Genomic DNA, 16,747 nt, shown 5'->3' on the forward strand with positions numbered 1-16,747 from the left:
TTAATTATAATATTATGATTAATATGATTATATCAATACTAACATCAACTACAATGATCCAATTTACTCTCAACAGTTTATTTTAATTCTCCATAGTTTCGGCCCTTAGGCCATTATCAAGGAAAAAACCTAAATATAGTTTTCACATTATTACCTTTTTGCTTCCATACATAATACCAATGTTTTTGAATATGCCTGAATTATTAACCAGTCCCAATTTCTTTAAAATGTCTTTCATTTTTAGGCTGATTGTCCATGTCATATAATCTTCAAAAACAAAAACTAAATATCAAATTCAAATTCCTCCAAAATCCTTCGTAAAATTCTTAATCCTTACTTTGTCACAAATTAAGTCATGCATCAGGACCTCAATGTTCCATATGTTGCCGATTTGGCCAGAACCAGATACCATTCCTTCCATGATAAACTTCTCAACCACCCAAATCCACTTGTTTCTAACCTGGCTTCTCCTTCATTACCTAATAATCCTCCTAGGCGTCTGAAAAGAAGATATCCTCGAGATATCCTATAGAAATGTTATTGGAGAATCAGTGGGTAGATTCTCCACATGTTTGTATCATGTCACTATGTCACCTACAGCAAATTTACTTGTATGTATACAGTTTGTATACAGTTGTAAATAACAATAAATAAATTATTTAAAAAAAAAATATGAAATTAATATCATAATAGTTTCATTTAATTTTTTTAAATTTGCTATTTACTTACAAAATATACATTCTCAATACAAAAACTATTCTTTCGAAATTGTTTTCTCTTTTATACTAAACACATTAACAACTAACAATAAAACCTACCTTCAACAGGTTAAGGCTCTGTTATCATTTAATTACTGACACTTACTAATTACTATTATTTAACAATTAAGTGATAACAGAGTCCTAACCTGTTGAAGGTAGGTTTTATTGTTGGCTAAACCTTGCTACAAGGCTTACAACTGTCTAGACTTTATAATCTCTTTCTTTTATTTGAGATTCCCAGTTAAAACGATCTTGCCATTCCTTAATAATATTTTTTTTTGGGGGGGGGGGCATTTTAAGTGACCTTAGAATTCTCTTTTACAATGAGAAAATATGTGCAAATTTTTAACTCTCATTTTGTCCAAAACTATAGTAACTACCATACTATAACCTCCAAAGGCTTACCTTATGAACAATAATTACGTTGGGAGGAGAGGCGGTACCCCTTGACCTGGGAGCTGCTTTCTGACCATCTATGGGAGTCCTTTGCACCAGCACTGACTCACGCCTTTCTCTCTCTCTCTCTCGCTGCCCGCTTGCTAAGCCTTTAAATATTTACTCCTTTGCCTATTAATAATCCTGAATATTATCCTCGACAATGCTGCAATAAAGTTTATCACATTATTCTTGGAATAAAGAATACCACATAAATATGGTCAGAGTTATTTCCCAATGATTTGGAATGTCCTTCAATTATTTTCCTGAATTTAACCCGCTGGTATATATTACTAACACAGTTAGTCTTACAACAAAGATAACCTTTATCAATTAGCTGGTTTATTATGCTGTAATTACGTAATGAGAAAAGGAATTTTCGCTAGAACACAATTTTGCTTTACCCTTGTGTAACTATCGGAATATTTAAAATACAAATAACTATAATTATATCATGAAAAAATTTAATACGAATCAACATATCAAGAGATGTTAATCAAGTTATAGCATTAATATTTTTATATTACAGATATTTATTTTTTTTTTCTCCCTATTTCAAGCTATAGATTTCATAAGGACAGCTATAGATTGATTTTTAAGATGTGGAACAATGAAATAGATGTCCTACTAGGATTAGTTTCAACAAGCCTCTTGACCTTAATCTTCATCTATACCCAGAAGTGTATTAGTTAATACTAATTCAAAATCAATTTTAAGAATATTCATTTAAAATCCTTTAAATGTACTGAATACATCTTGTGAATACTAAAAAATAAATAGAAAACCCATGAGGATGTGTAAGACTGAGTAGTTCAGGAACAATAATTTATTTTTTTTAAATAAATCTTACATAAACTTTCTCTAGGTGAAAATTAGGGGAAAAGTAGTAGCAACAGAGTGTGTCTGTTTTTGACAAAATCGGTTGTAGTAACATAATAAAAAATTCACGAAGATACTGAAAAATGTTTTTCCCGTTTTACTATTCAAACAAAAAAATAGTAACATATAGCGGTTAGAAATACAAAAAGAAAAACTTTTTTAATTCAGACGATAGTTAAAAATCCTTTAATTTATTGTCCAAAAATATTCTGTCATATTTTGCAATTTCATTTTTTTTTCTTTGTATTTTTATGTATTTATTATCAGATACTATTTTTTTTTCATATTTATCATGAATCGCATAAATAAAATAAAGCATAATAAAACACTTTTTGGCACCTCTGTGAATTGATTACTATATTTTTACAACCAATTTTGTCTAAAACAAATACACTTTGTCTAAAATTTTTCGTTAAAGAATAAAAATAAAAACAATAAAATGTGTGCATTTTTGGAGATTTAATTGCAGGAGTACATATGAAATTCATAAGAGTTTAAATTTGGGTTTGTTATTGCCTATTTATAATATACATTTCGTTCAGATATAGTTTTAACTTTTCAAGGAATTCGCAAAAATTTAATAACAGGTATTCTCAAAAAACGGTATGGAAAATGCCAAACCGGTCTAAAAAAATGCTCTGGAATCATTTTAATTTTTTTTAAATCCGTTAAAATTTTTTTACCTCTACTTTTTTTATTCTCGGAAGTTTGTAAATTAAAGATTCATTCGTTACTCAAAAAAATTTAATATTATCTTCAAATACCTAATAAGGAATTCAACAATTTGTTCGAATAGCGTGCAAAATAAAAGATTAGATACTATTGTAATTCATTTTTTGTGTGCTCTATCACCCGAAGTAATTATGAAAACTCTACGAATTTTTCAATCTCGAGAAAGATTTTGATACTCGTTGGAGTTTGTTGGCTTTTGGGTTATCAGAACCGAATAACGCCTAAATATGAGTCCGATACAGGAAATTATCTTTCTAATCTTCCCAGTGTTCAAAATATTTCAACTTTCTGAACGTTTTTTATTTTGTTTAATATTCTTCTTATTGTTTCAAATGAACTAGTCAGATTGAGTTTTTTAAAAATATAATTTACAAAAATAATTTGTTTTTAATATTTAAATATTATATCGCTGACTTGCTTTAAGAGTGGAACATCTCTAAATTAAAAATGTTTTGATGTTATTTTCAATTAGACTTATTCCAGAGATAGTTTTTTCTTTTTTAAATATTTTTATTTCCTTTACTAGAGTCATCTAGTAGACAGACAGACTATCTGGGCTGTCAGAAATTAACTCCAGTCTACGATACAATATTCTGAATACCTCTAATTCACAATTAAAAAAAAAAAAATGTAGATGTGCCTCTATTAAGTCGAATCAGATAGATATATATTACGTAAAAAATGTTTGGCTAATTGGAATTTATTTTGATTTTTTACGAATCGGCTTCTATGTTTGCTTGGTGTCGAGAGATGAAAATAATACTGCAAGCTTGCTATTTGTTTAAAAAAAAAAGGCATAAAAAATCCATAGCTAATAATGATAGCAAAGAAAGAGACTCCTAAGGCCAGCAGAATTGCTTGCTCTCGGCGTAAAGTGGTTACCCGCTATACTTAATTCCAGACTACTTTAATTTCGGTTTTCTAGACCGCATCGCTCCTTGTTTATTTAATTAACTACGCAGTTATGTTCACGAGACTGAATTGTCCCTTAACAGGCATGTCCTCCTTTGGCATCGTGTCTCCATCCTTCGTAGTCGTTGAAGCGTCCTTCAACTAGTCCTTACGTGTAACAGAAAGAGAATACTTGTCTTTTGAGTTCTACGTCGAACCTAAAAAAAGTGATTTTATAAATAAAAAAAAGAACTTCTGTCGTCCTTTAATTCTACGAATTACCTATTGTAACTCTTTCAAGCGGCTTCATAAAATTTTGAATTGAAAGCCCCCATCAAGACATCAAGAGATAAAAATTGAAATAAACGTTTTTATAGTTTACTATGCTACAATTTAGAATTGCTTAAGTTGAGTACTTGTTTGCTTATAACTTCCAATTCAACAATAAACATGAATTGGTTTTAATTTTATGTTTTTCTGTGAAAAAATCGGACCATTGCCAATATCAACTTTTTTGTTTCTTTTAAGACCTACTGTCACATCTTCAAAGGAAAATTTTATCTATCCACTTTTTGACAATTCTTTAGTAAGATACCAAAAGAAATATCGACTTCATTTTTACATCATTCAAGCTTATTAAATGTACAATTTGTTGTAGAATTATGTTTTACCTAGCCTAATATAGGAGTGTGAAAAACATTTAACTAGTAAAGTGTGATTTAAAAAAGAAAGGAAATAAAACTTTCTGCTATTGGTGCCAAAGGTTGGACCAACCCCTGACGACAGATTTAGTTAAACCAAACCATATTTCTTAGAGATGATTTCCTCTTCACTACGGTGCATTTGGAACTTACCGTTGATAGTTTTTAGGTGATCGTTTTGTGTTACGACTTTTTTTAAATCACAAAACATGAACCACTTTTTGTGTAGAATGTAAGATATGGTTTATTGCATACCATCTAAACTTATGAAATCTACAGAATATTGTTTTCCGGCCTGGGACGTTGACTTTTTTCATCAAGTGGTGGTCCCACAAAATGAAAAACTTGACCCCCAACCATGATTAGGCGGTTTAGGACTCCAGTGAGTCTTCGCCGAAAAAAAAATTTGGTTTTTGGAATTGTGCTTAGGTCTGGCAATTCCATTTTCAAGAGGTGATGTAATTGTAGATTCAGACAGAGCGGTCAGGCTGAGAGCCACGTGGGCCGCAAGGCTGTGAGGACAAGTTCCCATCAGCGGAAGTATTCTCACCGTATGCATAGCCTTATAAGTACATTTAGGTTATATATACTAATTCTTAATGATTTATATCAATATTAAAAATATCTCCTTTGACTTTCATTATATCATTATCCAAATAAAAACAAAAATTATTTTGTTATAAATCTGTTCACACTTAAGAAAAATCTGTGCACACAACTTTCACTTACCACCTTGATTTGAAATTAATCCTTATACGTTTCAAAACAGCTATTTCTGTATTATTCAGAATTACTAAGCTCTGTCGAACTATTTCAATGAGGGTAATACCTAGCTGATATTAAAAGACCACTTGATTTTAAATTGATATACCGAGTTTAATTAGAACCGTTTTTGTGAAAACCGAAGAAATGTCAAAAATTTATTTTATGGAGTGGCACTGCCAGTCAATCGATTCTAATGAAAATGTTTCTTTGACATCTCAGGGATATACCAGCCTTAAATAGGTAATATCAGTATCGTATGACTTTCCTTTTTTGAGCTAGGTTTGTTCATGGGCGTAGGTAGGATTTCGCCGTATCTTTAATTACCGAGAGCATATTGTATACGTACACAGTATCATAGAAATGACTAGAAACCTACTTTTGACTCAAGTTTTTCAATACTTGAAATGCCCACACAGGAGCCGGGAAGAAAAAAAAACGGTTATTTCTTTCCAATTTTCAATTACTTTAATAAAAACTATCTATAATTACTAGTCAAAATTGATGAGTCTGCCAAGTAAAGGTAAGCTAATTTAACTTACTACTAAGTAGTTTATTATACATATCTTCGTAGGAGTAGTAGTGTTTATGATATTCGCATATGAATATATATTTTGCAAATGAAAATTTGTCCGAACAACTATAAAGCAATTTATTTTAGTAAATATCATGAACACTTCTAATCCTGCGAAGACAAACTTTATAAACTGCTTTATGGTTCATTAAACCAGCTTTAATTTGAGTGCTAGTAAACATCTGTACATGTAATGCTTCTTGAGATATAGATTTCTCAAAATAAATTCACTAACTACTAATCTTTCAGTACATTTTTATGAAATTTTGCTTTTTAAAAAGCTATATTTCGAAAACTATTGAACGTTAATAACTCTATGAGGTCTAATATTTTAGCACATTTACTCTACTTTAAATAATGTTCTCTTAAGTTTTCTAATGTTGGTATTTTTAAAGATATAGAGCTCCGAATGGAAAATTAATTTTTTTTAACGTTTTAAAACTGCCGCCATTTTATATTATCCTACCTTTACTTGGCAGACTCATCAATTTTGACTTGTAATTACACATAGTTTTCATTAAAGTAATAAAAAATTAGGATGAAATAACTGTCTTTTGGGCTCTTGTTCTACTCAAAACGGAAGTTACCTTCCCAATTATAGGTTGTTTCCAGAAAGAAATCATCTATAAAATAAGTTCACTGTTTTATTTATTTTTTTTTTCAAAAGAAATCAAATCGTCAAAATCTCGTGTACGAGATCGTGATACTCCCCTTACTATATCTTTCTTATACATAAGTAAAAATTATTTTTAAAAATCCATTGCAAACAGCAACAAATAATAATTTTTCAATGATTTAATAATAGTTGACCATGAATATTATATAAGGAGGCGATGATGGGGTTATGGTCAGTGATGAACAGAAATAAGTAAAAACTTATATTTTTTTATACTTTTTTAACTTACAATTTGATCTATTTATTTTAAAATTAAATTAAGTAAAATATAAAGTTATAAATGATGAAGGCCTGAAATTCTGACCGAAACGGTAGCACCAATTAAATATGTTTTTACTTATTTGTGTTCTTCGATGACCGCACCCCAACCACATCCTCATATAATTTTTTTAGTGTATAGGAATCGCGCGTTTAAACATATCCTTCAATGTAAATTAAATTTTGATGTAGACCAACGGATTTTAAAACGAATATCAATTTTAAAAATTACCTAATCTGGCTTCACCACTGGTATAACGATTACATAACAGAATGGGAAGTGCACAGGTAGTTTGCTTTTGATAAAAACTTCGTTGTTTTTTTTTTTGTGCTTACTTAGTAGAGATAAGATATGACCCGGGCGGAAAGCCATAATGATTATTGGTATATAATATATTATATTTAACGTATTAAGAGGTTTTCTCGAACCATATGAATCTGTTGAGATTGTTTAAACAATTGTCAGATGAAGATGATTGACCTTTAATAATACTATTTTTAAACTATGTAAATTTAATCATTATTATTAAATTAATGGCTTGTAAAAGGTTTTCATTAATTATTATTTAAATATTTAAGGAAATAGGGTATGAGTGGCTGTGTCAAAAGTGTCGGGTTTTCCATTCACTTTTATTTAGAAAACAGATGAAATGTAATTTATTTCATTATTGTTTTAAAACCACGTAAACAATTGTAAGGAACGGGGAGAAAAAAAGTTGAAATCCACAAAAAAGGCGTTGTTATAACTCCAAATCAATTTAAATACAAATTTTCAAATCTCAGACTAAATGTTAAGGAGCTGTAGAGGTGCACAGGACCTTAAACGTCTCTAAAAACTACACAACAATTGTTGGGGTGAGAGAAAAATGTTGATGCCCAAAGGTAGTTTTCTAACACTAAATTAATTTACTTACAAATTTTCAACCCTTAACACTATTTGGAGGTGCTGTAAAGGTTCTCCTATCCTTAAAAACAGGGAAGTGGGAACAAAATGTTGAGAATCCCTAATGCCACTTTACCGCCAACTCAACCCTTCCATGCACTGCAAATGTTTATTCTATCGGTGGAAAACACGACAAAAAGTTGATACATTCATCATGGCTAAATATTTTCTTCCCCAAAGCGTGACCTTCTGTTTGCTTCTTGAGGGGAGGGAAAAGGAGGAGGAAAAGGGAGAAGAAAAAGGCTCATTTTTATGTTTCTGATTTATCATTTAAGTTAATCTGTATTTACAATTTTGGTGAGGTTTATAAATTGAATAAAAGTCCTGGAAACTTAAGTCAAAATTTATTTTCTTCATAACACTCTTGATTTCTCAAGATCAAACTTTATTTGAGTAAAATGCGCCTAGTGTATTAATAAAACTAATGAATTTGAACCTTTTATTGAGTGTGAAAAAAAAAACATTATTTGTACTGATCTCCAATTTGGCAAAAAATAATACTAACACCTGTCGGCGTCTTCGTCATGAATGAATGAAACACTTTTCACCAAATTATTAACTCTTCCTAAGGAATAGTATTCTGTTATCATATTATTATATAACTCCGCCTCACAAATAAACGTTAAGCGAGAAAGACGGTAGGAAGACAGAGGTTTTGTTGTATCAAAGTGAGAAATTTACGCGCCCGACGTCAAATCTTTATAGATTCTGGGGCGCATTGCCTAAAAGCGGGACTGTCTCATCCAAAGTGGACATAACGTTAGTTGGATGATAACCTCTCAGCTTGTATTTCCCGTGAGATTTCTAAATTGGTTATCGTTAAAAAAGTGAATCCTTAAATGATTTTTAATCTTAATCGCGGCTACCGCCGTGGTTCATTACTCACTAAAACGAATTAACTCAATATGCAGGTTTTAATTTCATTAAAAGTCAAGACAATAATAGGTAGATACTATTACCGCATTAAGAGGAACTATAAAAAAAAAAATTCATTAATTTTTAACTTCATTTCTAGAATTAATACGTTAATAAACTGAACAATGCAGTATTGTGTCTTGTGATGATTACGGTACGATGTTGTTGATGGCAGAGGCTGGGCAGTACTTCTGACGTCATATGCTTCAAGTTAGTCATGTTTTTTCTCCTGAAATAGATATGAACAGTAGTAGCAAGACTTTACTACATTTCAAAACCAATTGTCCCTCAGTTCGATAACAACGTCTCTTGGAATATTTGCACGTCCTCAAAAGGTGAAAGAGGTTACAGAATAGTATTTGATCTATTTGATGATGGTATATAGTATTTGGTAAAACTCAATAAGTTCGGATATCGAAGAACTTACTTCAAACTACGGAAATGTAAAACACTCTATTTTTTTTTATTAAACATTAGTAAAAATTGATTGTAAACACGGTCCACAGAGGCAAATTTTTAAAAAAACATATCAAGAAATTTTAAAGGAGCATGTGAGTGTGGAAGCTTCAATTCTTCATTAATCCTTTAGTACTTCACATACAATTTGTCACCGGTGAAGAGCCGGCAGACTAAAGTTTCAACATTTGTTTAATAAAGGAACCTTTTCTGAAGGACGATGAACTTGGAGTATTGGCAGGCCTGTGGCAATACAGCCGAGGTATGTATAAATAGTAGTCGGCTACTCTTACCAACCTGGGTCCTTCGCTTAGAATCTGGATTCACTCCGAGTCAATGCGAGCTGGTCTTGAACAAGATTTAGACTTCAAAGATAGGAGCTTATTTAAAAAATACTCAGCCCATCTTCGGGAAACTAAGTATTCTATAGCTTGCCAATTGTTACCATTAGAAGTTTTATTTCATATATTTATCATAAGTTGTCCTTTCTTCTTATTTATATATACCAATATTAAATGCAATAGGTCTTGATGTTTAGACGTGCTCAACATTTTTGTTCTCGGTTCAATACCTGGTATTAGTACAGAACTAGGTGGAAAGGAGCTAATTAGGCATTTATCCCGGGCTGGAAATGTCAAGTCATATTTAATTTTTGGGATTTAATAATAATAGCTAAGTGAATTGGAAGGTTCGATGTCGAAGTTAACGATGCCAAATATCTACATGCATTTGTCCAAGGAAATACTTTGTTTTTAGATTTAGTAAAAATAGTTGTTTTACTTTTTGGTTGTTTTGAACATAATTCAGTTATAGAAATGAGTTAAATGAGAGTATCTGAAATACTGTTTTAAAAGAGTAATTTTAACTTTAATTGTTTTAAGGAGGGGGGGGGATGTAAAAAAGAAGTGGCAAAATTAACGTGCCTGGTTAAAACACTAGTTTTTATTTGACACATCAGCTCGTAGTTCAAAGTTCTTTTAAGCTTGCTCGTTTTTCATTAAAATTAGGGTTGAAAGGATTAGAGAAGAACTTGAGAGGCATTGTTGGAAATCAGGCAGTATCGATGTTTCGTCTTTATTTACAAAACAGGCAATGAACCTTAAAGACAAGTTAAATTTTAGAAATTCGATTTCAGATATTTCTCTGGAATGGGATCGGTAACATCAGACTCGTATTTATTATCTGAAAGTACGACTAAGGAGGAATTTCCAGAAATAGTTTTATATTTCTTTATCTTATTACCTACACTTGTCATGCTGAGAACTTAGGATCTTTCCTGTTCCCAGTGTAGGAAAATATCTGTTTAGTTCAAGCTCTAATCATGCTAAATGTTGAATCATTGAATTAATTACTCAATTAATGATAATAATTCGATAATTATAACTGGAAAGCCATAGATAATTGTCAAGGATTAAACTACATAGCAGTTAGACAAGGTCTGGACATAATGTTATCCAAACATTTAAATTAGACAATTAGTTACTCATTCTGCTCTACTAAAACCATTTGACATTGTCCTTGTGTAAATTCAAATAACTTGTTTTGTGCACAAGATTTAGTTTAGCTTGTATTGAATTTTGTGTAGTAAGATTGAATTCATACCTTTTTGGAAATCTGTTTTGTTCATTAATAATCTTAAGGTTGCCTGCCACAATTTGTGAATCAAGTTTGAGTTTAAATTTTGCTTGAAACTGTTTTCCTGTTTACTTAAATGTTTTTGTATATGATAATTGTTTTTGTCCTTGATTAAGGTACATTGTGTGTTAAGTGGATGGGAACTTGTCCTTCTTCAGTCAAGTTGTGTTTAGTATAAGTTTATTCTTTGTCATTGTTTTCAGCCTTCTTATGTTCTAGTTGATTATTTTTTGTAAGACTATTTGTCACTATTTTCTAGTTTTTAATGAAATTATTATTAATATGAGAAATTAATTATGAGAGATAGTTGACTGTGGATGACTTGTACGAGGAGAAGATGGTTGGGGGTGCGGTCAAAATGAAACACAAATAAGTTGATGTAACTTATTTAAATAAGTTACTTATAATAACTTATTTAAACATTTGTGTTTCATTTTGACCGCACCCCCAACCATCTTCTCCCTCCTCGTAATATGAGAAACATTTTAATGAAAAGAATATAGGTGCATGGTAATAAAAAAAAAAAGCAGGAGCCTGATGATTGAATTGAATTGAACTTTGAAAGAAAACAGTCCACAACTTGTTCCTGGATACTTGTATGTGTTCAATTAAAGTGAAAAAAGTAACCATTATTTAGAATAAATTTGAATTTTTTCTGTTCAGAATGAAGTATAATAAAAAGAAAATAACAAATATATTTTTCTGTAATAAGCCCTATGTAAATATATGAAACCAGAATGGAATATTCACAAAATGTAGCTTGGATAAGCCTGGCAGAATTTGCTGCTTGATTAATGCTAAAAAAATTCTAAAATTAAATAGCTTATCTATTTATATTTAAAAAAATATATATTAACTCAACAACATTTTGTTGATGTATACAAAAGAATGGTGAGATGGTGTTGCAATAATGAGCACTCTTGAAAAATTGTAAAATAGTTATACTTGTAATAGTAGATACAATGTAACATTCATCTTACCTTACATTATTTTACTTATTTATAAAATAGTTACTGAGGTATTCTAAAAACAAAATATTTATCATCTATTGTCGGTTGACAAAAAATAGTTACTTTGTTTGGGTGAAAGGCCAAAGTCTATTACCTTATATCTATCTTATCTGATATCACATTGTTTGAAAAATAAATAAAAAAGTAAACACCGTATTATGTTATGAGAAATACTGATACATTTTACGGAACACTACATTATAGAAAGGTTCATCACAAAGTTCATTTATTATCAGTGCAAACCCTACTCGATGAATTTATAGCACTGATATCTTCCTTCTGCATCATGGTTTCTAACATCAGATTTTTTGTTTGTTTCAGTGCAAGGAATGCTTGTACAAGAAGGCATTCTCACTCAAAGCATGTAAGTAAAATTTATTTCATTTAATAGACATAAGTTTGTGAGTGAATGTGGAGTGTATTGCAATGTCAAAAAATGTATTCCAATAGCATCCACTAAGCACCTTTCAACACATTTCATTACATTATATCTTATTTATATTTACTTCACATTGTATCAGATCATTTGTACTTAGTCACCAATGACTTCTGATCTATTAATTTATTTCTTAAAAAAAAAAAAAAAATGAAAGAATTCCAAAAATTAAATTTTTGGATTATATTTCAGGATACATATGACTGAATTTCATTTTAAATTTGTTTATAAACTAAGGTCTAATGATAGTTTATTTGATTATTTTATATATATAAAATAATCATAATATATATTATAATAGAGTTAATGAAAATTGTAGAAAAGCAATTTTTGATAAGGTGCTATGAAAATGATGCTTAATAAATGAATAGTACTTAATATTCTAATATTGTAAATTATTTTCAACCAATTTATAAAAATAGTTATACTGAGATCTTGATTTTTTGTCAGAATATAAGCAATATAACAACTAATGAAATATATCTTATTTACAGAGATGGAACTCCACCCGTTTTCGAAAGAGTTTTTTCTAATGCGAGATTTGCTCAAGGAGGTAATGCGTTATTTGAAGGGCGTGTTGTAGGACAGCCCAAACCTGTTGTATCATGGACTAGAAAAGGTGCTCCATTATTAGGTGAGATTTTGATTCAAAATTCATTATTACTTTCATCTAAAGTAATAATTTATATAAGAATAATAAAGTTCTATATGCATGTATACATATAAGGAGGTTCATTTAAATGAGCACCGGTATTTATTCCATATGTTATGTTATGTTATTATTCCTTATGTACATGTTAAAAAAAGTTAATATATATGAGTACAAACATTTCTTTTTTTTATTGTTGGTAGTAACTAAAATATTTCAGATTATCTTTAAATTGTAATTAGTCTGTTTTATTACCTATTAAGCTTAAAATATTTTTTTTTTTTATGCGCATTCTGTTTAATTTAATAATATTAAATTTATTTTTATAGAATCTGCCAAATATAAGTTGAAGTATGAGGAACAAACAGGGAATGTTTCTCTACAAATCAACAGTATTGGCCCAGGTGATGAGGGTGAATATACTTGTACAGCTAGGAACCAACTTGGCGAAGCCATTTGTTCTGTATACATACAACCAGAAGGTACAGATATTTGTTACTCTGACTGTTTTTTAAAGTTAAATTTACTTAATTAAAACTTTAAAATGATAAATTCTTTATAAATATATCTATTGAGAACTTAAATAGAATTAATCTTTTCAAAAGGATAAGCTGAAAAATTTGCTGAAATACCTTTCTTATGAATTTAGTGATCATAATGGAATTTGTCAGCATTTACAATAATTATAGGAGTTTGGACATAAGGCTATCTCATTTACGCTAATCTTCATATTTATATTATACTATTATATATTTTACTATTAACTATCTCTTTAGTTCCTTGGACTACTTTAAACTGACAAAGAAAAAAAGGCTACAAAGCCTTGTTAATAGCCTTCTTAAAATTCACTTATTCTAAGGTTAATTGTTTATATTTGCTAGAGTATATACCTTATGAAAAGAGAGCTGGGCACTGATTATAATTTAAACTGCTATTAATCAGTTTAAAATTCTAACCTGGAATTATTTCCAAATCCTAGACTACCGAAGACTGGTATATGTATTAGATTAGATTAGTTTTATTATTAATTTTATATGCTACATAAAAATAATATTGTTTCATTATGAACTGCGAGTATAATATATTTGAATATGAGCAAACATGAGGGGTAATGGAATGAAAGTAATATGAAGTATTTTAATTTCAGTTTTGTTGTTCATAAGGGTTTTGTCAATTTTTGTTTACTTAAATTATAGGTTTTGCTGTACCAGCCCACCAACAAGGATTACGACAAGAAATGACACAAATAAAACAAACGCAACAAACCTTGCAAGGGGGATATCAGCAAACGCAAACTACACAACGAACTCAACAAGTTCAACAGACAATGCAGTACTCAAATGGATTTACAACCATTGAAGAAGTATGCTTTACTTATATTGTTGAATCTTCTATAGTAATTAATTTAATATCTCTTAATGGTGAATTGATGTTCTTATCCTGATGTTTGTAAATTATGAAATTGATCGTACTATTCTATCAGGCAATTAAACCTTTGACTTTACCAAGTAGATATTTTATAATTAACCATACTTAATGTTTTAGGTTTATTTTGTTTTTAACTTATTTTTTTTTCATTATAGGATTTTAAAGTAGACACGTTCGAATATAGAATATTACGTGAAGTATCATTCCGAGAATCACTTACCAGACGATATGTTGGAGAAAGTGATGCTATCCTCGAAACAAGAATAGACCCTATGCTCGGGCCCCCGGCTCCTCCACAGGTCCAGACCAAACCAAGAAATTCAAAACAGACTGAAGGCGCTGATGTAGTGTTTAGTGCAAAGGTTCCAGCAAATCCGAGACCCAGAGTATGTTTTAATGATATTCTTATGAAAAATAAAAGATTAGTACTAACCAATCATCATAATGGAAGAATAAGCAATTTCTAAAATTTCTTTTTGTAAATTATTGCAAATATGAACTTGCCTTGAGAAACATTTTTAAACCCAAAATAACTCAAAAATTTTAAGATTAAAATTAAGAATATCTAGATTTGAGTTTCAAATTTAAAAATACTTACTTTTGAAAATTAAATTAAAAACTAATACACAAATGAATAAATATACCCCTGACCTAAATCTGTAACATTTTAATGTTGTATATAATTTAGACAGGTGTAGCTTAAAACTAGTTGAATTTAATTTTCTTAATTTAGGTTTTGTTTCATTCACTGGGAATTTTCTCTTATCTGAATCATGAATTCCTAATTCTATACTATGTTTACTTTTGCTAATATTTATCTCTATAAAATTCTTTTCTGATACATCACTATGCCTTATAATTTTTTTTGTTTTGTTTTACAGTTAACATGGTTCAAGAATGGAAAGAGGGTTGTTTCATCACAGAAACATCAAACGAGCTACACGAATCAACAAGCATCTTTAAAGATAAATCAAGTTTCTGCTCAAGATAGTGGACATTACACTCTTCTTGCAGAAAATCCTCAAGGTAATTCATTCCTTCCTTCTCTCTTTCCATATATATAAATTAAATGACAAATATATAACATGACTTGGTATATATTAATGTTCAAAATGATAAATTAGATGTAATATATTTAAATATATTTTATTTAGCACAAACTGAACCTAACCAAAATTAATGTTTAGGATGTGTGGTAACTTCAGCATATTTAGCTGTAGAGCCATCCAGAACACAAGAACAGTTTTATGAAAGGTAAATAGAATAGAATATGTAATTTTTTTTTTTTTATTTGATTTAATAATGCTTCAAAATATTTATTACACATATTGACTATTGTAAATGAATCATTAATGTGCTAATCTTATCTCTTAGGTTACTAATCCTTAATCAAATGATCTTAATTAATTTGAAACATTTTTAGAGAGATATCAAAGACTGAGGAAACTGTTGAGGGAAAAATGATCGCACCAAATTTTGTAAGGGCATGTGCCGATAGAGACGTTACAGAGGGAAAAATGACAAGATTCGATTGTCGTGTCACTGGCCGACCATATCCTGAAGTGACATGGTATATCAATGGAAGACAAGTTACTGATGATGTTACTCACAAGATATTAGTTAATGAATCTGGAAATCATGCTCTCATGATTACCAATATATCGAGATTAGACTCGGGAACTGTGACTTGTATTGCTAAAAATAAAGCTGGAGAATCCTCATTTGAGGTAAGATAAATCCATTTATTTGTTTTAGAAAATTATTGGATTTATCGAAGTAAAAAATTAAATACAAACTTAATTTTTTTTTTTATTTCAGTCCAAGTTAAATGTGATAGAGAAGGAACTTGTAGTAGCTCCTCAGTTCGTTCAAAGATTTTCAGGAATTTCAATCAAAGAAGGAGACTCCTTTATGTTAACAGCTAGAGCAGTTGGCACACCTATTCCAAATATATCTTGGCAGAAGGTGATTATAATTAAGAACCTATTTTCATTATTTGGTGCAATTGTAGTGGTTAATTTCTAAATGTTTGCTTATTAGTTTTCAAAAAACTGTTCCTTCTGGTTTTGGTCTATATATTTCTAAGATAAAAAAAAATAGTACTTTTAGATGCAAAACCATAAATAATAGGCTTAAAACTTTTGGTTAAATTCAGGTTTTAAGAAATTTCCTCTTAATTATTATATTTAATGACTGGTATATAACCAAACAATTAGAAATGTAATCCATTCGGATAATGGTTTGACTTCAATGGCATAGCTTTCCTAGGCTATGCAGAGACCATTGAATAATGTTCAACAATATTGACTGCTGGTAATGAATTAGATCTTAAAATAATTATAGAATAAAATACTTGATGTATATTATCAATAGTCACAGTGATGAGATATACTTAAAGTATATCAAACCAAAAATGTCTGTTAAAAACAAAATCAAAAGGTTATCAATGCTCTAAAAGTTCCTAACAAAATTATTGAGTTATTTAATTCTATTCATAAGCTGAAGTAAAAAATAGGACTTTTCTGTGCATAAATCCCTATTGTTCATTATAGATGTAAAACATGTCTACTTACTTTATAAGTGAAAAATACTCTTGTTTCAACTTT

General features: G+C 29.7%; 1 protein-coding gene across 1 annotated transcript in view; it reads left to right on the forward strand.

Moving 5' to 3' along the window:
* Positions 1-16,747, forward strand: part of LOC106678791 (titin) — a gene marked incomplete in the record, with an annotated part of 234,754 nt that overhangs the window by 47,205 nt on the left and 170,802 nt on the right. The window contains 9 exon segments of the mRNA XM_067049221.1: positions 11,950-11,992; positions 12,559-12,698; positions 13,043-13,195; positions 13,910-14,076; positions 14,297-14,527; positions 15,023-15,167; positions 15,329-15,395; positions 15,565-15,868; positions 15,960-16,106. Of these exon segments, the coding sequence (XP_066905322.1) occupies positions 11,950-11,992; positions 12,559-12,698; positions 13,043-13,195; positions 13,910-14,076; positions 14,297-14,527; positions 15,023-15,167; positions 15,329-15,395; positions 15,565-15,868; positions 15,960-16,106 (1,397 nt within the window).

This window comes from Halyomorpha halys, unplaced genomic scaffold (genome assembly GCF_000696795.3).
Source record: "Halyomorpha halys isolate HHAL.00 unplaced genomic scaffold, Hhal_1.1 Scaffold161.1, whole genome shotgun sequence".
Taxonomy (NCBI): domain Eukaryota; kingdom Metazoa; phylum Arthropoda; class Insecta; order Hemiptera; family Pentatomidae; genus Halyomorpha; species Halyomorpha halys.